General features: G+C 35.3%; 1 protein-coding gene across 9 annotated transcripts in view; it reads left to right on the top strand.

Moving 5' to 3' along the window:
• Positions 1 to 2,822: 2,822 nt before the first annotated feature.
• LOC114264955 (uncharacterized) overlaps positions 2,823 to 26,228 on the top strand; it is a 45,548-nt gene continuing 22,142 nt past the window's right edge. For 4 of the 9 annotated variants that reach the window (XR_014362099.1, XR_014362098.1, XM_082916229.1 and 1 more), the window contains exons 1-15: positions 2,823 to 4,129; positions 7,346 to 7,426; positions 8,023 to 8,160; positions 11,725 to 11,835; positions 11,938 to 11,988; positions 12,086 to 12,186; positions 18,056 to 18,149; positions 19,870 to 20,001; positions 20,109 to 20,369; positions 20,475 to 20,553; positions 20,802 to 20,890; positions 20,975 to 21,058; positions 22,885 to 22,959; positions 23,075 to 23,122; positions 25,022 to 25,117. Coding sequence is in view for 7 of the 9 variants with exons in the window: in XM_082916229.1 (XP_082772355.1) it covers positions 3,965 to 4,129; positions 7,346 to 7,426; positions 8,023 to 8,160; positions 11,725 to 11,835; positions 11,938 to 11,988; positions 12,086 to 12,186; positions 18,056 to 18,149; positions 19,870 to 20,001; positions 20,109 to 20,369; positions 20,475 to 20,553; positions 20,802 to 20,890; positions 20,975 to 21,058; positions 22,885 to 22,959; positions 23,075 to 23,122; positions 25,022 to 25,117 (1,605 nt within the window). In the remaining 2 variants the exon portion in view is untranslated. Of the gene's footprint in view, positions 4,130 to 7,345; positions 7,427 to 7,814; positions 7,905 to 7,988; positions 8,161 to 11,724; positions 11,836 to 11,930; positions 11,989 to 12,085; positions 12,187 to 18,055; positions 18,150 to 19,869; positions 20,002 to 20,108; positions 20,370 to 20,474; positions 20,554 to 20,801; positions 20,891 to 20,974; positions 21,059 to 22,884; positions 22,960 to 23,074; positions 23,123 to 25,021; positions 25,118 to 26,228 lie in introns of all 9 variants that reach the window. The other 5 variants (XM_082916230.1, XM_082916232.1, XM_082916231.1 and 2 more) reach the window with 5 other exon arrangements.

The following is a 26,228-nucleotide window of genomic DNA, read 5'->3' as shown; positions in this document are numbered from 1 at the left end:
TTCGGTAATCACGGATTTACTGGCCGGTTACGGTGCTAAACCCATAGGGGCGGGTTTGGGTCATGACACCTGCTTCCGATTCGATCGGCGGTTGAGTCTTGGCTTTCTTTTGTTATTGTTTTATTTTAGTTTGGTTTTGTATTAGGAATCCATCTGTGCGTAGTGTTGCTTACCCACTTTGTGTATGTATTCTATGATCTATCCTCGGCATGCTCTACGGCCGCCTGTCGGGCTTTGCTTGCAGTACGAGCACAAACACTAGTTGTGTAGCTGGGCATTCTTCATAGATTTACTCCTGTATTTTCTTTGATTTTTCATCTTACCTTTGATGGTGCAAGTTTGTTTTTTTTTTGGATGGATTCCTCTTCTTGTAGCTACTGTTGAGCTATTTTAATGGATATTCCTATTTTTTGATAAAAAAAAATTCAGTGGTCTTTTGAATTTTTTTTAGAGATAATGAAAAAAATGGAGAGGGATTTTATTTATTAAAGTTTATCATTAATGTGTACTTTTTTTTCTTCGAAATTTGTACTGTCATATAATTTTTTCTTATAAAAATAAACTTGTTTTTCAATCCGAAACAGGTTCGGTGATTTATCTCGATTGTCATGGCCTAGTTTTAATAATTAAACTTGTTTTGTATTTCCGTTTTGAGAGAGGCTTTTCTTCAGTTAAGTTTTCAATTGAAGAGTGTTGTTAGACTTTCGTAAACCCGCTACGGAACTCACATCGATGATTTGAACCATTAATATGTAGGACTCATCGAGTATTGCATTTCTATAAAAAAATCATGTTGATTGGATATAGATAGCCACTTGATTAGATCACATTTGTGTCAACGACCACTTGATCGGATCACATTACTGTTGACACAAATGTTATCTGACCAAGTGGCTATCTATATCTGATCAATGTGATATTTTCCAGAAATGAAGTATTCGACGAGTTTGACATATCGAACTATTTGAATTATCAACACGAGGTCTGTGCTAAGCCCACAAAGATCTAACAACAATTTTATGTCCGATTTGGACCGGGGAGAAATTTTCCCCTTTTGTTTTTGTCTATTTAGTTTTAGCCTAATTGAAGCTTGAGTTAATGTCTTATGACACTTCAGCCAAAGATGAGAACAAACCTGTCTCCTCATTTTTATTTTTATTTTAAAAAAAAAATTATGGTGAAAATATCATTTCATTGGGGGCGATGACTTTTTCTTATTTAAAATAATAATAAATTTATAAATTATTTTATAGACATCATACCAACATGAATTTGATTCATGCATTTGAAATGCTGACCATTTTTTTAAAAGTATTTGTTTTAGATACTTACCATTAGCGCACAAATAATATGATTTAATATTGGGATCAGTTTCACTCTTTAAAATAAAAATTATAAATTACATTGATATTTATTGAAATTTAGAAAAAATACAAAAATTTTCATAAGTTTGATATAGTTATACTGATACCTTTTAGTAGGATTATAATATGAAAATATAAATATACACAATGTAAAATTTATGTTTCAATGTAAAAGAAATGGTAACATTATTTTTTATTCGTACGATTAGCGAATTTCTTATAAAAAAAGGATCAAGTGTTATATGAATTAAAACTTTATGGAAGTCTAGTGCAATCATGGCAACTTTGTAGGGCTTATTATATTTTTTCTAAATTTCAAGGGAGGCCAGTGTAATTTATCCAAATAAAAAATAAAAAATAAAAAATAAATAAAAATGAAAGGTAAATTATGTTGATCTTTCTTGAGGTTTAGAAAAAATATAACAAGTCTTACAGTTTTAACATAATTATATTGAGTTCCCAAAAAGTTTTAATTCACATATTGATTAACCTCCATTTTCATTAATAATTTATTAGTTATATAAATAGAAAAATAATATTACTATATCTTTTTTATTAAAACATCTATTTTATCTTGTTTCTTTTTGTGCCATCAAATTGTTTGTATTAATTTAGATCATTTTAATCTTATTCAAAAAAAATTTATAATTACGTCAAAAGTGTAAACTTATTTTTATTTTCTCTATTTATTGTAATTTACTATAAAATAAATGATGATAATGATAATGACTAAAAAGAAGGTTGGCATCGGCCATCCCAACATCCATTGATGTTGATGCGTGTTAATTTAGTTGCATATGTATGCATCTCCTCAATTTCTTCGCACAATTTTTATGACTCAAGTTTCGTTCGGCAATTGGATTGGGTTGATTTTTTAGTTAAATTAAGCTAAAAAATTAATAAAATAAAATATTATATTTAAATCATAATCATTTCACTTTTTGCAAGGCATCTCTCCCCTCTCTCTCTCTCTCTCACACTCAACATGTTTTCTTAGATCTCACATTTCTTTGCTCACATCTCTACAGATTTATCTATGTTCTCACATCTTTGAAGATTCGGCAGACAGATTGTTTGGATTATTATATCTAGATTGTTGGACCTCAGATCATTGTTTGGTTGTATATATATTGTTGAACATATAACATATAAGACCTCATGTGATGCATATTTGTATTATCATTTGTATAGTTAACTATAAATCTGTATCTATATATATCTATGTATGTATTTTCATCGTTGATGATCTAAACCTACAAGGATCCATGGTTTGACAGTCCATTGTGTCGATTTTCCATTGTTTTGATGATGAAACAGATTGCCATAGATTAAACAAAAATTAGACAGATCTGTTTATATATGATTCTTGTTGATCTAGGTCAATACAAGGCAACAAAAGGAAAGAGATTAAGAAAGGAAAGAGGAAACTTGCATAGATTTTTTAGATCTAGATCTGAGTTTTTTTTTTTGTTAGGTTGAGTTGTTGAACAGATTTTTCAGATCTAGATCTGTTCAAATTATTACTATTATTACTTTTGTAGTTCTTGTTGTTTGTTGTTGTTGAATTTGAATTTTATTTGTATATCTGTGAGTGTGTGTATGTATGAGACAGATCTAGAAAAAAATCAATTTTGATGATGATGATTGCAACAGATAAATAAAAAAATTGACACAAATTTTCAACCTATAGAAAAAAAATGAATGGATAGATAGAATTTAAGAGAAAAAATTGAATACATAAATAGAATTAAAGGAAAAAATCGAACAGATAAATAGAATTTAAGAGAAAAAATTGAATAGATAGTAAAAAAATTTGAACAGATAGACAAAAAATTTGAATAGATAGTCAACAAAAAGTCAAACAGATAAAAAGTCAAGGGATAAAATTGAAAACAAAAAGTCTTGGAAGATTTCTCACCAAACTATTTCACAAAGTATGGATTTCTTACTAACAAAAAAATATTCACTAGACCTAATTCTTTACTGCTTTCTTAGATTGAATTTATTACTAATTTTCTCTTAAAATTATCCCAATATACAAATAATTTAACTAATATATATGTATATATAAGTATGCAGGTAACAATTTATAGAATGGTAGCGTCAATATTTTCAAAATAAATAATTAAAATCATACTTTAATTTTGATTTTAAATTAAAATTAAAGTTATTCTTTTACAATAATTATTCTACCATCAAACATTTTTTGAAAAAAAATAATACATACATTACACGGGTCAACTACTAATAAATATGAATTAACGATTTAAATTATTTTAATATTATTCAGTAGTTAATAATTTACATAAATATTTATATATACAATTTGAATTTTGTGGTGCTTTGTTTGACGTCCTATTAAAGTCCGATAAACTCTTAAATTTTTTCAAAAAATTCCGACCTGGATTGGGTTGAGGCTGTCCAAATTGTGCCCTAGATTTGCCTGCCTACACACTGGGCCCAAGCCCACATGAATGATGGATATAAAAACCCAGTTGAATCTAGTCTTCTTTTATCTCTGTCCGAAGTGAGGTTTTGCCCAGTACCAGTAGAGAGATATACTGATAGATTGAGAGAGAGAGAGAGAGAGAGAGAGCGCGATGGAGACAGAGCTGGAGCCAAGGGTTAAACCCTTATCTTACAAAATCAAGGGCATGTCTCGCGAATCGCCTTCTCAGAAGGCCACTCATGTCCTCGACCCTGACCTTCGAAATCACTGGTCCACTGCTACCAATACCAAAGAATGGATCTTGCTTGAACTTGATGTACGTTTCTCTCTCTTCCCTCTCAAGAAGATTTTGTTTCAATTGATATCTTCAGCTTTCTCATAATTCAATTCAATTCAGTTGTTTCATTTTTTGCTTAGGTCCATTTAATGCTACAGACTCCTTACTTTCCTTAAATTATTGGGTATTGTATTTATTCCATTTTAGAGAATTTGGTTGTTGTGTCTGTATTTTGCTTTTTGGAGTGGTCATTGTCATTTATTGATAAGAAAAAAAACAGATTGGGAAGAGCACTCAAACTTATGATTCTTAGGAAGAATTTTTTTGGGGATAAGCTAATCAACAGAGGTTTGGTCATATTCAACGGAGATCAACATATCTAGTAGTGAAGACATGCGATGCTGTAACGGTAGATGGAAGTGTTAGGGGACAGGGTAGGCCTAGATTAACGTTGACTAGCGTTATAAATAGAGATATGAATCTACTTAATTTGACTAATAAAATGGCCTTTGATAGGGCCGCGTAGAGAAGAAGGATTCATGTAGCCGACCCCATTTGATGGGACTTAAGGCTTGGTTTGGTTTGGTTTGTAAAAACTTCGTAAAATGCCGGTTGTTCTCGATGGCCTCCATTCAAATTAGCTGCACAACCAATGACACTATTGCGTTTTCTTTGATTCGATGAAAAGAGCTTTGAAATGATCAACTCTCAAGAGGTTTGACTTGAAAAAGAAACTCGTTTATGGTAAAGTGGAGAAGTAGCATGTGAATTACATGCTATAACCAAGGTTTTTAAAAATCGGTGACAACTGTTATTTTGGTGCTTACGTCCATTTTTTATGGCCATAATGGCCACCCAGTGTTACCAGAAGCGTTGATACCCTAGTGAATTATGTTTTGATATACACGTTTTGAAATATAGTACACTTTCATTCTAAAATGCTAAATTTAGTGATCCAAAGTGATCTGTAAGTTTTGTTTTCCCCCAATATATTTCCTCATAGTTTTCTTAGGAGAAAAAAAAAAAAAAAATCAAATACAGTGAGCTAGAATCTAAAGTGAGTGAAGTTTTGACGTAACAAAAAGGTCAAAAATGGGTTATAATGCTCGTAGAAATGCATTGCTGCATGATTAATTTGAAGAAAAAAAAAAATTCTACATTTTATTGGATGTCTAATTGTTAAAAAAAAAATAAAAAATTCAAAACTAGAAATATCTTAAATTCTTATAGTGTAAACTATACCAGTCTACCCTCATCGTACCACAATTTAGAACATGTGGTGTACAATATTCTCGTTCCCATTCCATGTACTAGAATGATCCATGTTTTAGGTAATATAGTGGCCACCATTGTTATGTAAAGGCTGCCGTACAACACAGCTATGGCCATAACGACTGTTACATTTGTATTTTTTGCAAATTTTTTATAAGGTCACATGTTTGCATTTTTTTAATTAAAAAAATATTAAAATCACTGAAAATGCACATAGACCTTATATGAAAAATAGTAAATCTACATGATTTGAGTGTCCAATCTTCAAGTTTTAATAGATTTGAGTTTCTATCAAAGTTGAATGAACTTAGTTTTCTCTCTCGCTTCAAAATTTCGTTACTTGTTTGCTTTTATTGACAAATTTTCATTACTTTGTAATTTGATTCCTTGAAAATTAACTTATATCTATTTGATTTTAGTTTAATTTGTTGAACAAAGTTTAGATATCATGTAATGTACTTTTACATTAATATGTTGACATTTTTTATTATGAACTTATGTTTATGAGATTATGATTTTTGATATTAAACATGTGTCAGTATTTATATTTTTTCATAACAAGTGGGAAGGTATCCATACGTGTAATCAATATAGTAAATAAAATTAAATACATCTAACAAAATGAAAAATTTCTACAGCGACTTAAAACCAGTGATGGAGCCAATTAAGGCCTAGGAGGGGCACCCTTAAATTTTAAAAAACTATTTTTTAGCTAAAGGTTTTGAAAATATCTTTCAATTTGTCTTCTCTAAGATTATATAGTCCCCGTAAATTTGTTAAATTTTGTAGCCCATCTTTTTTCTTTTAAAAATATAATTTAATTATTTATGTTATCTGCTTAAATAAATTAGGACTTTTTTTTTTGTTTGCCTATTGTATCATTTGAAATGTTAAAATTATGGACTGGTTGTTCCAATTATTAAGTTAAAACTTTTTCGATTATATTTCTAACAAACTTGATACACATTGACTCGAACACAGGCATAGATTGACTACTTGTTTGCTTCACAAGGAAATCTAAGAACACATCACCTTTTATTATATGTATTTTATTCACATTCTACATTTTTATTTTTTGTACTCTTATTGGTTGAGAGTTCTCTAGACTTAAATGTTACAATGATTTGTTGTAGTGATATGTATGTAACAGTTTTGAAATATTGATAATTGTTGTTTTACGAAACCAAACTTAACTAAATTGACCCAACCCAATATTTTGTTTTGATATTGCCCCTCTTAACCAAAATCCAGGCTCCACCACTACTTAACTAGTGTAAAAATTAGTATATATTGGATCATGTTTAGAAACTAAACAAAACTTACCAAAAATCATTTTGAACCCCACTAAAAGTGATTCCGAAATAAAAACATGCGTATCGGTAAGTTTTTCTAAAATTGTGCGAAGAAGTAAAAAATTCATGGCCCTGAATGGCCCCACCATTACGCTATGGCTGTTGCACCCTTCGACCATGTCAACAACACCGTTATCATTACAGCGGCCACTACTATTACTTTAAACCTTGGCTATAACATACTTGGAGACTTTAAGAATCTAGTACTTTTAGTTACTGTTGACATAAATTTTTGCACTCCCTAGATCTATTCTAGTTTTTTTTTTTTTTTTTTTGTGTGTGTGTGTGTGTGTGTGTGTGTGTTCTACTTAGTTTAAATTACTCCCTTTTGTAATTGAATTTTGAACTTAGAATTAAGGAACATTTCTTGTTTATGATGAACCGTTGCTATAATTGATCAAAAGGTTCATATATGCTATGTTAGATTTCATTTTCAAGCTTTTGCTCAATTACATGGATGATGGTTAAATTTGCTGAGTTTTTTACTTTTTTCTTTCCTTGGAGTTGGAATTTTTTGATCCGGGAGACTATCTTTGTTATGTATTGACCATTTATCATCTGACCTTTAATCCTTTGACTTCTTCTGACATGCTGCAGATGTAGTTGCTTTCTTACATTTTCTTTGTTGCAGGAACCATGCTTGCTATCACATATAAGGATTTATAATAAGTCAGTTTTGGAATGGGAAATTGCAGTTGGCTTGCGTTACAAGGTTAGGAAATTGAACTAATTGACCATCAATCAATCAAGTTATTGGAGCTGATTGTTTTTAGCTTAATATCCTGTACTGTGTTATTTTGAGATGCGTTTAAAATGTAAATTCTGTCTAGATTTACTGTTGTTTAGTCCTTTCCCTTGGATGACTCCATCTGTCTAGATGGGTTTTTTTTCGGGGCAGTGTTAGTCTGGTGGGTTACTTGATGGGTTCCTTCTTTCCTTTCACACTTTTATTTTAATTCTTCTTCTACCTTATTTATTTAAATTTTTGGGTTGGGGTTAGTAGTGTGAATTCTTTCTTTATTTAAAATGCATATCTCTTGAGTAAGTTTTTGGACACTCGATCAATGGCTACATTTTTATTAATGACTGTTTTAATGCAGAAGCCATATGCATGTGAATTCTTAATTTTCTAGTTGCCACATTCATTATGGCATGCTTGTGTTGAAAACACCATATTGCGTACCTTGGAGGTTATGGAAACTACTATCTTTCATGTTTTGATTGAATAATCTTATGTTGCCTTATTATTTATATTTATTTTTCGATATTAGCAGTTTGCATGCTTTAGTGACTGATTGTCTTTACCAGCCAGAGACATTTGTAAAAGTTCGTCCACGTTGTGAAGCACCTAGGCGTGACATGACGTACCCCATGAACTACACTCCATGCCGCTATGTGCGAATATCTTGTTTGCGGGGGAATCCAATTGCTGTTTTCTTCATTCAGGTCATATTTAATAATGATCATGTGTAGTTTTTGCTTTTGATCAGCACAACCATTTCACTATTGGTTCTTAGCATAGTATACAAGTTCGTTTCTAATTACTCCATAGATTTTAAACTGTTGTTGGTCATGATGTATCATAAAAAAATAGAATTTCTCCCCAAAATTGAGCTTCATATGTTGCGGATGAATATGAATTTTCTCCTGACAATTTATAATCCTCATCAATATGAGAATCCACATCAGTTGATATTCTAATTCCAGATCATTTCCAAACTTCTTACCTACTAGTAATGAATCAAGATTTGTGAGTGTTGTTATAGGTTCCTGGTATTTTTTTTTGGTTGTCATGGCCCATACACTTTCTCATGTAGTACTCAGAAGAATTTAAACATTTCTAACTAATAATATAGTCTATTGATTTTATTGTGTTCAATGCAATAAAAAATTGCTTTTCTTTTATGAATAAAGATTGAGAGCTCTAATTTTGGAGCTCTAAGGGGAGCTTTAGTGATGTGGCAAGGAATGGGGCCCACATGTGATGTGATGTGTGTGCCATTTTTTTTTTCCCTTCTTGTCACATCATTAGAGCTCTCTTTAGAGCTCAAAAATTAGAGCTCTCTATCATTGTGATTCTTTTATTGTATCTTTATTACCTTTCATGGAGCATGAATTTAAATATTAGATCTCTTGGTGTGAAAATTGACCTTGCATCGATGCATGCAATTTAAACAGCATTTTGCATCCTGGTGATAGTCCTATTTTTATATGATTAAAATACCTTGACCTCCTTATGGTTAAGAAGCTACTGTTTTAATATTCTAATCTGCATCAGTTTATATTCTAATTCTGGATCATTTCTTAACTTCCTTCCCGCTTGTTATTAATTAAGGTCTGTTAGTTCCTGGTCTTTTTGCTTTCATAGTTATACTTGTCCTTTGTTGATGTAGTCACTTTGTGCAGAGTTCAAAAAGTTGTAACTAATAATATTGCCTTTTGATCTTACTGTGGTCAGTGTAACAAAACTTGCATGGTTCTTTTGTTGTCTTTCTATTACCCTTCAAGGAACACGGCTTTAGATTTTATATCTCTCGGTGTCGAAAGTGACATTACACTGATGTATTCAATTTAAACAGCATTTTGCATTCCTATGATAGGCCTATTTTTCATATGATTATTCTACCTCTTCTTTTGGCGGGGAAACTACTGATTTTTGTTAATAGTGGAGAAGCGCTCAAAATATGGGGATTTCCATAAATTGCTCATGGATTTTCTTCTTGAATAACTGTTATGGATTTGTCATTGTTATGCAGAAACGTTAGTACGCAATAATGATGTGATATGTTTTTGGAAATCCTGCTCAGTACAGTTCAGATATGTCACAAATAATACATTAAAAAGAAAATGAAATTGATATAATTACAGAAAATAATATTAGGAGAAAATGATAATATTTAGCTGAAGAAGAAGTGGACATTTGTGAAGTCATTCAAATTCTTCTTCTTTTATCTCACTTCGTATATATGTGTGTATATATTTTGGGAGGGGGCTGCTTGTGTTAGAAGGCCAGTACTTTGTGGGACATATTCTAATTTTGTAATGAGTCCACTGTCTTGGCTAAGAGTAGTAGAGACACCTTTTGAAGTGGTTGTAGAAGCACTGAAGTTGAACGTGGGTAAAGCTCTTGGTTTGGATGGGATGATGATTACATTTTCCTAACAAAGTGTTGGCACATGATTGGCAAGTTTTGATGGTGCCTCAGTAAAAGGAGGCCCAAATTAACTGCTTACAAACCCATTGGGATAAATCAGGTCTTACCTTAGGTGGCACATATGTGTTTGACACATAACACAAACTCTTGTGGGACACATGCCAACACATGTCCTATTATTCTTTTTATTTTTCTAAAAATCTACATACACTTCAAAGACGTGTGACATGCATGTCTATTGTTTAGATATACTTGAGGCATATCTGGTGTCTTGACACAAGTTTGAAGAAAATGATTTGAAGGACAATGCCTAAAATAAAAAAGAAATATGGATTTCTACATGTTAATCCCTCCTTTATTTATTTATTTTTTTAATTTCAAAATTTAGAAGTTCAAAATTTATTGATAAAGGCATCAAGAAAGGATGCTACAAAGTACAAAGTAAGGGAAACCAAAAAAAAAAAAAAAAAACCTATACCCCACATGTATCAATTGACACCACAAAATCCAAAAATTGATCATGGACCATACACCTTTTGAGTATTTTCTTGAGTTGTCAATCGATGAGCTATTGTGCAAAGAATTGATCTCACAGGAGCAGTGATCCTTTGTAAAGTTGAGAAATGATACTGTACCTAAGAAGATGTAAAAACAATTACCATCCATCTCCCCCATTAAACTAATAGGGTTTTTTGCCCCCACTTTGCTTAATTCCTATGATCACAATCTAGAGAAGTAGCAGAGCTATATTCATCTTGCCAGGGGAATGGGCTAGTCAATAATCAATGCTTGAGTGTTTTCAATGAAAAAGCTTTTTACTTCTATCATTGTTTACTGAAAAGAAAAGAAACTACTGCATGGTCTGCAATAAGTCTACCACTAAATAAATCATTACATGTTTTTGAATAGTTAAAATAAGAAAACTCCAATGATCAGGAATTGTTCATAACTTAGGTTTTAGTAGATTTTTTTCTTCTTATTCTTTTTGTTATTGATATTGATAATTCGATTTCATAACATTTCAACTAATCATCTAATTCAATATAGCCATTTATTTTGTTTTTGTTTTGTTTTTTGATAAGTAAAATTCATTAAAAAAAGCACCACCAAAAGGTGCCGAAGTCCTTTTCATCATCTCAAGGCTAGGCATGGTGCCGATTCCAAGGCCCCTGTTCCTGACATGCAAATGAGCCCTTAATTCGTTTTTATCCAACAAGACCTTGAGATAGTATTTTAAGTTTAATGCAGCTGAGAAGTTTTCTAAAAGTTGAATAAAAGGCGAGGGATCAAAAAGTTAGAGGAATAGGGGATACACTTATTTTTGTTCTTAGAAATCATGGGTTCAATATAACAAACTTTCAAAAGTTAATACAACTTCTGCATTTTTTTAATTATTTATTTCAAAGAAACAATGACTTGCTGCCTAAGAAACATGGACACTTCTAACAAGGTACTGTGTCGTGTTCGACACGACATGACATGACACTCGTCGAACACTTCCTAATACCTTAGACACAGGAAACACTTTTTCAATTTGAATAAAATAACTTGCAATCCAAAAAAAAAAAAAAACCAGTTCTGGTCCTTTAGACTTTAAAAATTATTGTCTTTGACTTTCTGCTTATAAATGACATATAATAAATATATAAAATTATATATTTTGCACGTGTCCCTCACGTGTGCATCCTACATTTTTGAAAATTTCAGTGATAGTGTGTTGTGTTGTGTTGTGTTGTGTCATGTGTCCGTGCTACTTAGCTTGCTGCTCGTAGTAAATAGTCTGGAGCATTTCTGCATTCCATGAATTGTGTGAACCTCAAACTCAATCTAAATTTAAGGTTTGATCTTTGTTGCAGTTGATTGGGGTTTCAGTTGCTGGTCTTGAACCTGAGTTTCAACCAGTTGTTAATCACTTGTTGCCGCAAATAATATCACACAAACAAGATGCTCATGACCTGCATCTCCAGGTGGTTCATATTATATTTATATGCAAACATACACACCTTACTTGATTATTTATTTCCTCTGTTATCATAAACCCTTGCCTTCTAATGCCAATTAGTTTGTAGTTGCTTCAAGACATGACTAACCGGTTGGTTGCATTCCTTCCCCAACTTGAGGTAGTTTACTCAAAAAGATTTAAGAGTTCCGTTATCACTGCCTTTTGTATTCTATATGCTATGATTTTGTTGTGCATGTGAATTAATTATTTTGTAGGCAGATCTTAGCAGCTTTTCGGATGCTCCAGAGCTCAATCTGCGTTTCCTTGCCATGCTTGCGGGCCCTTTTTATCCGATTCTTCATATTGTGAATGAAAGGTTGGTACACTTTCTCCAAAATATGGTGTAGGCCCTAACCTAAGATGTTGTAGGTTCCATAGCATATTCAGATTAGGTGTTTTGATCATTTGTAGCTCCTTTTGGAAACCAATTGTCAGAATTTGACTTATCTGACATTTGAGAAATAGACTTGTCAGAGTGCCGCTGATTATCTGTTTCATTAACCCAACTCAGTACCGACTCATGAATGGTGTGCCAAACTATGAACAGCAACCCAACCCGGTCCAATCTAAAAAAAAGAACAGGTTCCACAGAAACAAAAAAAAAAAAAAAAAAAAAAAAAAAAAACCCAGCAGCTAAATTATATAGGCCCTGTTTGGTACAGCTTATTTCAGCTTTCAGCTTAATTTAAGCTATTGTGATGTGTTTGGTTTAGCTTAACAATGCAGCTTATAGCTTTTTGTAAGTCAGAAATCAGCTTATTCTTTGAGTGGGGGCAGGAGAAGCTTAATTTATAAGTCAGAAATCAGCTTATGTTCATAGTTATAAGTTATAAGCAGTTAAGGCATAAGCTATAAGTACTTTCTCACAGCTCTACAAAACAGGGCCATAGTAGCTAAAAAATTTGCTAGTCCCTTGGACTTTAACGACTAGAGATTCTAGGCTATTAGATTGTATAAATAGTAGTTGCTTGGTTGTTCAGTACATCAAAGTCTGGATATTCTAGGCTATTAATAATCGTTGATACTGCCCACCCTTCCTATTGTAAGAGATATTGATAGAGAGAGAAAGAGAATAAATTGTATTATTGATTGATTGTATTTTGATATATATTACAATGATTCATGATTCCTATATATAGAAGAGGGTGAGTGTGTAGTAGGTAAGGAGTAGGTGAAGTGGAGGTGGTAGTGGTGTAGTGGGTTAGGTTTAGTGGAGTAGGTTTAAGTGGGTGAAGTAGGTGGAGAGTAGGTGGATTTTAACAGCCCCCCGCAAACTCAAGGGGGATAGGAACTAACCAACTTGAGTTTGGAGAGAGTAACAAAACAAGAAAATACATAAAAATAAAAGAGGATAAGAGACACTGTATGGTCGTGTCAGACCATTGGTGAAGACACTGGATGGTGGTGTCATAACGTTGTAGAGGACACTGTATGGTGGTGTCATAACCATGTAGAGGACACTGTATGGTGGTGTCATAACGGTGTAGAGGACACTGGATGGCGGTTACGGGGTCATGTCGGACCGTTGTAAAAGACAGTTTACGGGGTCATGTCGGACCGTTGTAACAGACACTGTTGTGACAGTTGTTGTGACAGTTTACGGAGTCTTGCTGGACCCTTGTAGAAACTAACCGGAATCAATGTCGGGACAGTTTATAGAGTCTTGTCGGACCCTTTGAAGGAGCGAACCGGAATCAATGTCGGGACAGTTTACTGAGTCTTGTCGGACCCTTGAAGGAGCTAACCGGAATCAATGTCGGGACAGTTTACAGAGTCTTGTCGGACCCCTGAAGGAGCTAACCGGAATCAGTGTCGGGACAGTTTACAGAGTCTTGTCGGACCCTCAAAAGGTGTGCCCAATCTTTCAAAAGGCGTGCCATCAAAAGGCGTGCCCAATCCATAAAAAGGCGCGTCATCAAAAGGCGTGCCCAATCCATAAAAAGGTGTGCCGGACATGATGGCGATACACGTGACGACCTTGGCTTGCGCGCCCATGTTGTCGTCTAGCGCCGAGCGGCACACGATACGCGTGTCTGCCTTGGCTATTTAACCATGACGGAGGCTGAGGCTGAGGCAGAGGCTGAGACAAAAAACCTGCTAAAATCCTTTGAAAAACTCTTCCTTTTCTGAGAGAGATACGCTGTAACACTCTGTTGCCCAGTCCTTCTCTGAAAGTACCAGTCAGAAATCGCTGCTTCGCTGAAACACTCAGTAACCCAAAAAACATGGCCTCTTCTTCCCGTCCAGCTACCCAGAACATGGCATCCTCTTCCCGTGGTCTGCTCACGCTCTTTCCAGACCTGAACGAGTCCACAAGAGAAATAACTGGTGCGAGGGCCAGTGAACCTCAACCAAGCGCCCCAGGGTTTGCTCCGTTGAACTTTCCTATGCGGTTTGTGGAGCAAAAAATGGCAGTGCAAACGGACATTGAAGCCAATCAGTATACTTTGAAGTCCTGTGTGGAGACGATGACGGCAGTCACAAACCTGTCGCACCGGCTGCAGAGTAGGACAAATGAGGTGCAGCAGTTAAACGCCCAACTGGCTCTGCTCCAACGCATGTATAAGGATGTGCGAGCAGAGATAAGTGTGCTAAAGGCGGAAAATAAGGAGTTGAAGCGGAAGGCCACCGTTATGTTCCGATTTGGAGGTCCGCCATATGCTGTAGTGGAGGAGCAGGGTGGAGTGATCGTGCCCAGTGGAGTGGGAAACACGGAGGCAACACCGGCAAGGGCTGTCCAGGACGGAGGCAAGAAGAAGAGACCTGCAGCAGAGTAGAGAAGAAAAAATCCCACTGTGGATGTGGGTGTGTTGTGGTGGTTTGTTTGTTTGTTTGATTTTTTTTTTTTTTTTTTTTTTTTTTTTTTTTTTTGTGTAAAATTGTGATCGGGGTTGATCCCTGACATGAATAAAATGAGTTTGGTGTGCAGTTTTACTTCTTCTGCTTCGTTTCTGCCTTTTTTTTTTTTTTTTTTTTTTTTTTTTTTTTTTTAGAGTGGATATTTGAAAGAGATGAAAAGTGAGTTGGAGAAAATAAATAAAAAAAATAATGAAGTTGGAATCAAACGGAGGAGAGAGGGGACAAGCCCACATGGGTGTCTTGGGAATGAAAATTCAACACATGAATAACAGAGTGTGTGTGGATTTTTATTGTTGGTTTTTTTGTTTTTTTTTTTTTTTGTTTTTTTGTTTTTGACAAAGAAGAGTAAAAAATAAATAAATAAATAAATAAATAAAAAGAAAAGAAAAGAAGGAAAAGAAGAGAAGTACCTGGTGGAAATATATATAAAAAAAAAAAAAAAGGTGTAGTGGGTATGAATGTGAAAGATGGTTTGGTGGGAGAGATGATTATGAAAACAACAAAAAAGATAGAGAGTATTTAAATGATAAAAAAGATAACATAAATTAAAAATTAAAGGGGTTGGAGACAAGTTGGGTGGTGTGGTGTGTAAAGCGTGAAGTGAAAGATGAAAGTTGATGATGATAAAAAAAAAGTGTGTCTGGGGAGGTGCTCCTATATATATATATATATATAAAATCAACAAAAGAGTAGAGTGGGGATTGTTTAGCCGTTGGGGTCCAGTTGGTGGTCTGTGGATGTCAATATAAAAAGAAAAAGAAAGAAAAAGAGAGGGTTTAAAGTGAGAGAGAGAAATTGAGTGGGTGCCCCCATGTGCTGTCAACCCACGTACAGCACCTTGGTGACCAGGAAACTGACAAACTGTGCCTGGAAGCCATGTCCCAAAGCCGAATGTCTCCATCCATAGAACCAGAAAATATTCCTTAAGGCATCAGAAGAATCAACGCCAGTCTGCTCTGAAACCCCTGCCAATAGACCATTTAGAGCAAGACTATGAAGAACCTGAGACATAACACTTGCTGCATCAAACTGACCATCAGCACCTTGCCCTCCCATTTGGACACTTTCCATGATACGCCCAAGGGCAGGAGGCAGCTGTCCTGATGATGTGGAATTTGTATTCCTCATGTTGGCAAGAGATTGCAAAATCTGCTGGCCATTCGTTCTTGTTTGTTGATTTTGACTAGGAGCACTAGAAGTTGCATCACTACCCTTGCTCAGTGATCTTGGTTGCATACTTCGTCTCTTAGGTTGCAAAGCTCCCAGCCCTAATCCAAGTGGAACAGCTGTGGCAACCTCTGGATTATCATTCCCGCAACCAGATCTTGGAGCAGCACATTCTGAGCTAGTAGAAGGTACATCTTTTGAATTCACATTGGCCTCAAGAGAGAGGATTTAGGCAGTGATGGGAAGGTATGTGTAGAAAATAAGCGGAATAGGTTGAGGTCCGGCGGGCGGCTAAGGTGAGGTTGCCGCCCGCCGGGGAAGCGAAAATACTTGGTTCTAAACCTGCTCTGATACCATGTAAGAGATATTGATAGAGAGAGAAAGAGAATAAATTGTATTATTGATTGATTGTATTTTGATATATATTACAATGATTCATGATTCCTATATATAGAAGAGGGTGAGTGTGTAGTAGGTAAGGAGTAGGTGAAGTGGAGGTGGTAGTATTCTGACAGTTGAGAAATAGACTTGTCGGAGTGTGGCCTTCTGAGCAGCGGAATTACTCGTGGTTTTCCCATGCAGTAATCCTCTGAAAGCATTTGGCAAGATAACGTAGAATGGTGGAGCCTAGTGATAAAAATGCTATCACCTTCAGTTTCAGCTCTCTGCAGAATGACTCCTGGTTTTCCCATGCAGTAAACCTCAGAAAGCATTTGGCAAGATAATGTAGAATGGTGGAGCCTAGTGATAAAAATGCTATCACCTTCAGTTTCAGCTCTCTGCGTTGCACTTAATTGGGATTGTTATTTTCATGCAATCAAATGATAACTGATGAATCGACCACCAAGTATTTGATCCTTCCTTTAAGTAATACTTGTGCCATACACTATATGAATTCCTGCTGAATGGCATTATTAAGGATGAGCTGTCTTATGTGAAACACCATAACAGTGTTCATGGAGAGATGCTTGAAGTGCCGTGAGTTCATTATTATCTCATACCTCTTTTTAATCTTGGAGACGGTTAATTTGCTGCTATCAAGAGTGAACCTTGCACTAGATGCATCTGTTGTAGCTATTCATGCAATATAGTTTTGAGGGCTGGAGTTTGAAATTATTGTGTGGAATATACTGGAAAGCTACGTGATCCCCTTTGACACTGGTTCAACATATTCACTTTAATCTCTGATAGATGTACATATAGTGTGGGAATCTTTTGGAGTTGTTTCCAAATGGTTTAGCAGTCTTCTGAATCATTTTTTCCCATTCCAATCCTTCGAGGTCATTTTTCTTGTCTGGCTTACATCTCTCCAATTAGCACCACAATTGTAATACTTGTCATAGATGCATATATACTGCCGAGCTCGGACATCTTAATTTCCCTGTGCTTGTGAAATTCATTGTTTTATCCTTTTTGCTACACTTTGGTGGAATCGCCAAAATACATTGAGAAAGCATTTGGTTGAGGATATGATAGGGCTGCGGGTTGATAATAGTTGGTTGTAGCTGATGCCAAATAATTGGCACTATCTAGGTGTTGAGCTAAATTTTCAGTAATTGGTGACATATCTACGTTGCTTCTACATTTTTTCCATACCTTGTGATCTTAGAGAACATATATTTATCCTAGATTTGGATTTCCTCTTGGGAATTAAAGGATAAAGATATTTTATGGATCTTTTAGTTTGGGTTTTGTAGGGATTAATGAATAAGAATATATGTTATTGGTGACGAATTGTTACTTTTGTCGCGAGAATTTACTAATTTGTTTTGACAGTTTACATTTAAGATATACATTTACAACTTAACAACAAAATATTTCTTAAATATAGATACTTACCTAGGTGCTCCCAATCCTATTCTCTTCTATGTGCTGCTTCCGTTCCCGTTCCTGTTATAGCCTTCACCCTTGCCCCTGGTTTGTGCAACTAAGCATGCAATTATGTTTGCAAGAGCTTAGCTTGTCTTGGAGCTTGATTCCTATTCAGAAAAGGACCAACCTGTATCTGTTGATTATCTTATCTTATATTATCTTCCTACATCTATAGATTCTACAATATTATATGGTTTTTGTAGTTTATATTATCTTAGTGTACCAAATATTATTGTATACAACAGATAACATTAGTGATTTTTTTTTTTTTTTGGTTGTTGGTTCAGAGAAACCTCCAGGTTGGCTGGAAATATTTCGGACAGTGAAGCTTCAAAGAATAGTCAATCATCATCAGCTTTGACTGTTTCATCTAATTTTGAGGTAGCTTCTATTCTCTTTTCTTTGATCTTGTCTTTTTGTCGTTCAATAAATTTTTGCTTTAGCTGTAGATGCACAGTTAATTTTTCACTGCGGAGTATGCGAATAAGAAAAAGGACATAATTGGTAAATTTGTATGGGGGCTGCTTGAGTACCTCATTTGATATAATAATTCTGATATTACATTAGTTATGGTTTAATATGTTGTTTGTTGGTACTGTTTTTTGATAAGTAATGAAGTGTATTAGTCAAAAATGCCAAAAGGGGCACAACCTTGTATACAAAAAGAAACAGATAAAAGCTCCTGCTATATCTATAGGGACATATCTCCAAAAAATCCGCAAAGATGGAGAAGCGCAATGGAAAGTCAAAACACTTTCCTTCAGAGCACAAAGGGGAACTCATTATTCGCTCAAAATTATCTCTGGTTCCTCTCCCTCCATATGCATCACATGAGGCATAAAGGAGCCACCTCCCAAGCCTTCTCCTGAGAAATCTAGAACTTTGGCATGCAAAAAATTTGTTTACTGACCCTGGCATCACCCATGTAGTACCAAAAGCAGAAAGCAATAAGCTCGAAATATCCCATGCCATTCGACAATGCAAAAATAGATGGTTCTGCTTTTGTATTGCTCTTGTATTGTGTTTTGCTTATACGCTTTTTCATGTTTGATTCAGAATAATCTTCTTCAATGTGTTTCTGTTTGTTTGAGAGAAATTTACCTCACTCTCTTTAGATTATCAATTGTGAGAATAGCGTCCCTAGTCGACGTCCATGTGAAGAAGGGAAACTTTGGGATTTGAGCACCACACTTGCACCGCTAATACAGTTATATAAATATTTAACTATGCCCTAAGAAGCTGGGATATTTTTGTAATTTGAGATTTTTTTGACAGGGCTGCTGCTAGCTAGAGGTAGTTTTTTGACAGGGCAGGATAGGTCAAAATGGTTTGTGGGTCACAGTAGGCCCACTTGAGCCAAACTCGGTTGTGAAGTTGGGTGGTTAAGGCCTGTGCAACGTGGCATGTAAAACCCATTTAAATGGATCCATTCCCCCTCCTTCAAGATGATACACAACTACTAAAATGATTGCCTCACAATCTTAAAAAATATCTAGATGGTTTTTGTTAAAGATTAAAGAAAAATGAATAGGCAGACTTTAGCATTCACATATTGATGTTAGAAAAGGACCCAAAAGGGAAAAATCAACAAGAAAGCTACTCGAAGACAATGATAAATATTTCATTTTGGTGTGTTGTTTTCAGTTCGTTTGGAAATGGAAACAATTTGGAGATGTTTTAGAAACACAAGGGAAACAACAAAAAGTTTTGGAAATGTTTGTAAATTGAAACTAAAGCCTATATAAATATACAAGGTCAATAATTAAACAGTTGAACATGTTTGAGGCCGATTACTCTTCAGATAATGGGCACAAGTGTACAATGTGGAAGTGAATTGAATGTGACCCTGGAATCGTTAAATTAATGTCAAATAAATTAAACTATTAAGACAAGTGTATAAGATTGTAAATGTGCATAAGTTTCCAGCCAAACTCTGGTGTTATTTCCAAATCAAATCACATTATTAGATACACTAAAAATCACTTTAGGGATTAACTATATTCAGCCACTTTCACAGACAAATTAAGTTGCTTAGTTTTACAAATAATAAACTGTGAAAATGGCTGGTGATTAATCCTATTCTTTTCCTTTTCATGCCCAGCCAAGGAGATCACGCAGCACATCACCCTTTTTCTTGCCCACAGCAAGTTCCATAGTGTTCCGTCCTGATGTAATCTTTATGTTGCTGAGGAAGGCTTACAGAGATGCTCATCTGGGGACTTTTTGCAGATTGGTAATGTACCTGTTAAAAGATGTCCTTAATTTTACCCTCCCAGCCAAGGTTCAAGTTTCTTTAGATTGCTCGGTATTCACTGGTCCATATCTTATGCTTTATCTCAGGCTTCTAGAATTCTGCTGAAGCTTATAGAACCCCTTAAATTGCAACAATCATCTATTCCTTCATCAGACACCACATCTTCTCCTGATGAAGCATCGAACTCTGAATTATCTAATCCTCCTGTTTTAGTTGATTACTCAAACTTGTTTGGGGATGAATTCCGGATACCTGAGGATCATTGGGATGCCAACTATCTCAGCGTCTTAGATGTTGGGGCAGTGGAAGAAGGGATATTACATGTTCTTTATGCTTGTGCATCGCAGGTGAGCTATCATCAGTCTTGGATCATCACTGCTTCACTGACTTGTATAGTTGTGATGTCTGTCTTTTGTCATCTTGACCATCAATTTAAATGTTCTGTGTTACAGCCTTTGCTCTGTAGCAAGTTGGCAGATAGCATGTCTGACTTCTGGTCTGCATTACCACTTGTACAAGCATTATTGCCAGGTCAGTGGCTTATTGCCTCTTCTTTAGTGTAATCGTTGTTCAGAATTAACATTCAAGGAATTGAAGGCTTTCTTCGCTTTGATTTTTGATATTTAAATATTATGAGATCCTGTTACTATAAATTGTTTCTTTCAACTGGAGGAATTTATTTTTTTAGCAGTATTAGTCATAGTTTGTAAATATTTTTTGAGATCCCTCGTGAAATTGCATTAGAGAACTTTGACTTTCTTTTTTTGGCTGTGTAATAGCTCTTCGTCCTAATGTCAGTGGTCCGGATCATGTTGATGATAATTTCTCAATATGGAAGCAGCCTTTTGTGCAACATGCTCTGTCTCAGGTTGTTCTGTGGTTTTAGTATGATTTTCATTCCAATACTTATCATTAAACCATATTGTTCCGACCATTTTAGTTGTAACTGCAGATTGTGGCAACATCTTCTTCACCGGTATACAGACCACTGCTTCATGTTTGTGCTGGCTACTTATCATCATTTTCTCCGTCACATGTGGGTTACCCTTCCCCTCTAGGATTTCTTAGGATTTATTTCTGCTTTTTATCTTTTAATTTCTATTTATAGGAAAATTATGAAAAATCTTTTATTGTTCTCTCTCTCTCTCTCTCCTCTCTCTCTCTAACCCACACACACCTATGTTACATGGACTCAGGTGCGGGTATGTATCTAGATGTTGGACTCATAAAACAATAAATTTAAGGGTATGCTGACTCAGCAAAAAAAATGTCATATTTTATTTTTAATCAAATATGTGCGATAAAATGGTAATATATGTAACTTATAGTATTAAAAGTCATTTACAATTATACAACAATAAGTAGATATAATAATAACGTTATATACAATTATATAAGAAGTATCCGTTGAAAAATATCCGACACATATCCCATACCCTTGTTCGAGTGTCGAGTGTCCAACACGGTATTTGATTTATTTTGAAAAGTCCGTGTAACATAGACACACACACTCAAAGACATTCATATACACACCTGGAACCCATACTTGTATTTGTTTCATTCCTAAGTTTACAGTATGGAGTACGCATGAAATCCAAAGCTGGTATTGCTTTGATCACATGTTTCATTCATATCCCATACCCTTGTCCGAGTATCGGGTGTCCAACACGGTATTTGATTTATTTTGAAAAGTCCATGTAACATAGATACAGACACTCAAAGACATTCATATACACACCTGGAACCCATATTTGTATTTGTTTCATTCCTAAGTTTACAGTATGGAGTACGCATGAAATCCAAAGCTGGTATTGCTTTGATCACATTGTATCAAACATGTTCACAGCCTTAAAATGCCTTAGTTGCTACTGTTCTGCCAAAAGGTAACCTACTCTCAGCACACTAGATGTTAATTTGTTTCCTAATAGTTATAACTGACTTTAGTCGTCTCCTCTTCGCATGATACAATACAGAATTCCATACCCAAGTCTATAACTATGTAAGATAAAAGAAAAATACTGAATGTCCGGTCAAAAAGTTTTTTCAATCAAGAAGACCCACAAAAATGTTATTTTGATCTACTATAGCCACAAAATGAGATCTATATAAAGCTGACTGTTTACTTGCATGCAATTTCGTTAAATAAAGACTTAAAAAAAAAACCCAAAACCCATTAAGTGCGGCTAGTTGAGCCACCTTTGTGTTCACTCATTGGTAACAACAAGCATATAACACAACCCATTCCTCTGCGCATGCAGTGACATCCTACTCAAATTCAATGCCTATCTTGGCAACAATTGAATGTTGTACTTGTACCACCTGAATTTGATGAATCCATTTCAAGAACACCATGTATACCTCCAACCAACTTCTCAACTACCAGTTTGATCTGTAAGACAAACCATCAAAACTATTTTTATGTTTGTACCATCTGTGGATCATCAAAACTACCATTTTCATCCCCATTTCCTTCTCTTTTCAAGAGCATTTTTATTCTATACCACAGAAGCTAAAACACGAGGTAATCTCTTGAATATGCTGCTAGGTTTTTCTTAGTGGCTTTAAGTAGATATCTCATTTAGATTGTTATGTCTTCTAACTTTCTAAATATACTTTGAGACGTTTTTTTTAAAAATTTTGGATTCATAACCTCTTCCATTGTTATCATCCTTAATTGGATATGTTGGCCATCAAACAATGGAAATGGGAACCTAAGGAAAGTGATCAGCCTGGGACTATAAAACCTCATGTTTCTTTTTATAAGTTCAAATTCTATAAACTTCTAATGCTGATTTTTGTTGTTCATGAACTTATTTGTCCTCACTTGGAAACAAATGGCTTTAATCTTAATTTCTCCCACAGGCTAAGGCTGCATGTGTTCTCATTGATCTGTGCTCGGGTGTGCTGGCACCATGGATGGCTCAAGTGATTGCAAAGGTCAGAGTTTGTTAGTACTAGGCTGTATAACTTGATGATGGTACAGGATTGCTGTGTCCTTTTGTTTATTTCTCCTAGAATGCCTTTCTCAGACTTGGAACCAACTCTAATACAGGTGGACTTAACTCTGGAGCTTCTGGAGGACCTTTTAGGTGTAATCCAGGTATGCTTAACAATTTTTTTTGTGTATAGTTAGCTACATATTTCAAGTTTAAACACTTCCTGGGTGTATGTGTGTTGTTAGTTATTTGTTGAACTCAGAATCACTTAGTTTACATCTTACATGTGCTCTTAGAAAATATTTTACTGGAGTAGTTGTACAATGCATGCTTTTGAGCCACCTCATTGCTGCGCGTTTGCAGCTATATTGAGATTCAAGCCTTGTCTATTGAGACTTGCAATTCTTTGGGATCTTTATGCCTTTGTTTGGGAGATGTGTTGATGTGGCTTTAAAAAAATTTCTATACCATAATGGTTTCTCAGGATCGAGTCCCAAGCATATTAGCTATTCTATTTGGTGCAAAATTATATTTTCTTAGAATTAGTATCCTTAATTCTTACAGATGCTGTATGATGATAGCTTGCATTTCATATTTTGGGGTACAGCTAGTAGCACCCACTCTCTCTTTGGACCTCTCATTTATTTGGACCCCCACCAACGAAATTTTAATTTTGTAAAAATTCTTCGGACACCCCACTTGATACCAAAATTAACCCCCACCCTCTCAAATCCTAACCACCACCCACCACAAGCAGCTTTGGTCACCCTCCCTACCTCTTTTTCCACCCCCAATCTGTCTCCACCCTCCAGCGACACCTTGCAGTCCCTCCTGCCAACCCCTAGCCCCTCTCACTACCCCTAGCTCCTCTCCATCCTCTGGTGCCAACCTCTAGCCCTTCCCCACCATTTGGTGCAATGTGAGCAGGGATGGGGGTGGCAGTTGACTACGGGGGTGGGAAGAGGGTGGGGAGGGATGGGGGACGCTGGAGAGGGTCTAGGGGTGGCGGCCTGAGCTAGGGAGGGGCTAAAGGGTTGTGGCGGCCGGAGCTGGGGAGGGTGGCCGGAGTTGGTGGTGGCTGGGGTGAAGGTAGGGGTAGGGTTAGAGTTAGGGTTTGGAAGGTTAAGGATGGGGGCATAATTGGAATTTTATGATAGGATAAATTTGTAATAAAAAGTTGTTTGAATAGGTGGGGGTCCAAAGAATAAATTTGGGTGCTATTAGCAACAGTTATAATTTGTTAGTATTATTTTGATATGCAGCACTACACTGTCTACCATCATGATCATTAACTAGTTTAATATTCTAGCTGTAGTTAACACCCTTGATGTAGGACAGGGATAGAAAACTTGGTAAAGCTGCCTTTGATATGTTGTCATTTGGCAAAACCTTTTTAGTTGGCTTTCTTGAGTTGGGACTTTTTTAGCTTGGGACTAAAAAGTTCGTTTGGGTTGGCTTTTTTGATTTTTGTGAGAGAAAAAGTGAAATAATTATGGTTTGAATGTGACATTGGCTATTTTGTCTTTTGTGCTTTTCTAGTCCTAACCTATGTTACATGGACTCGAGTACGGGTGTCGGCTGTGGATATGTATTTAGGTGTTGGACTCATCAAACAATAAATTTAAGGGTACGCTGACTTGGCAAAAAAAGGTCATATTTTTATATTCTTAATCAAGTATGTGTGATAAAATGGTACTATATGTAACTTACAATGTCAAAAAGACATTTATAGCAATTATACAACAATATGTAGATATAATAGTAGTGTTATATACAATTATATAAGAAGTATCCGTTAAAAAGTATCCGACACACATCTCATACCCTTGTCCGACTGTCGGGTGTCCGACATGGGCATTTGATTTATTTTGAAATTCTGTGTAACATAGGTCCCAACCAACTTATTTAGCCTTAGCCAAAACAAACTTAGTCCTTGAATATGCTTCATATTGTTATGGTATTTTTTTTTGTCATGTAAACTGTGTACTTGCTTCTGAAAGCTTCTCTTCCCCTTATTTTTCTGATAGATTGAATGTCTGATTGTTGGCTGACATTTGTGTTAGGGTGCTCGCCGTTCCTCATATCGTGCTCGTGCTGCCCTTAAATACATTATATTGGCTCTATCTGGGCATATGGATGATATAATGTCAAAATACAAGGTGTTGGATCATATTTTTGGCTTTTTTCTCTTGTTTTCTTATCTTGCGTAATGCCAAATCTTTGCTTGAAGATATCTTTAACTGAGCTCAATTATTTATTATTATTGCAACTAACCAATTTTATAGGCACAAAAATCCTCTTAGTCAATTAGTCAATTCAGCTAGCACATTTTTATTCTTCTTCTTGGCTAAATGATCAGTTTGTCTCTCAAACTTTGAATGCCATCACCCCCTTTTTTTTATATTTCTTTTATATGTTTCCTCAAACTTTCATGTGTAAAAGTAATGCAGTCTAGCCTGTTTATGTTACTAGATGTGAGAAAAACTACGTCACATGAGAGTCATTAGCTGATGTGGAACAGTGGTGAAAAAATCATTGTCATCTTGTTTCTGTTGCAGCTTGAGCTTAATTCACTGAAGTTGCTATTGGTGTCTTCTGTCCTTCTTAGTTTCTTCCTTCAGCCTAGGCCTGTAAATGGAACGGATTTGGGTTGTGTTTGGCAAAATCCAATCTGATCTGATCTGATTTCTTGCTGATCCGAATCCAAATCAGATTTGTACGGATATCCATTCCGTTTTTGTTTTTCCTTTTTTGAAAATCATCCAGCAACATTCACCCACAAACTTTGGAATACAAATATGGTAATTAAGTGAATTCAAAGACAAATCATCTATTCTTTTTTGCAAGATATACCAAAGCATCACCTTAGTTCATTGTTTAGTAAGCGTGGGTCATATCTATTGACTGAAGAAAACATCATCCAGGTAATCACGACTTTCATCTTCATCCTCAGCCTGATTGGATCGGATTAAAGTGGAACTCCATACCCAAGTTTCTATATTTGATAGTATTTCTTTAAATTAGAGCAAGATACAGATCTAAAATCCAGATCTGAGTGTGCCTAGATATATATTATATCTTGAGAAAGAATAGAAAAGACAAATCCAGATCTGAGCTTGTTTCAACGGAGCCGGAGAAGAAGTCTTTTCGCCATTGCTGACAATTGATTGCACTGTGATGAGAGAATTGCAAATCGCGACTTAACATCTAGTGTATTGCAGATAAAACATTATAATCTGGTCCGATAAATAATTGGATCGGATCGGATTT

This window comes from Camellia sinensis, chromosome 2 (genome assembly GCF_055761805.1).
Source record: "Camellia sinensis isolate YWXY chromosome 2, ASM5576180v1, whole genome shotgun sequence".
Taxonomy (NCBI): domain Eukaryota; kingdom Viridiplantae; phylum Streptophyta; class Magnoliopsida; order Ericales; family Theaceae; genus Camellia; species Camellia sinensis.
The sequence above is the reverse complement of the archived record's forward strand: the minus strand, read 5'-3'. Positions and strand labels throughout refer to the sequence as shown.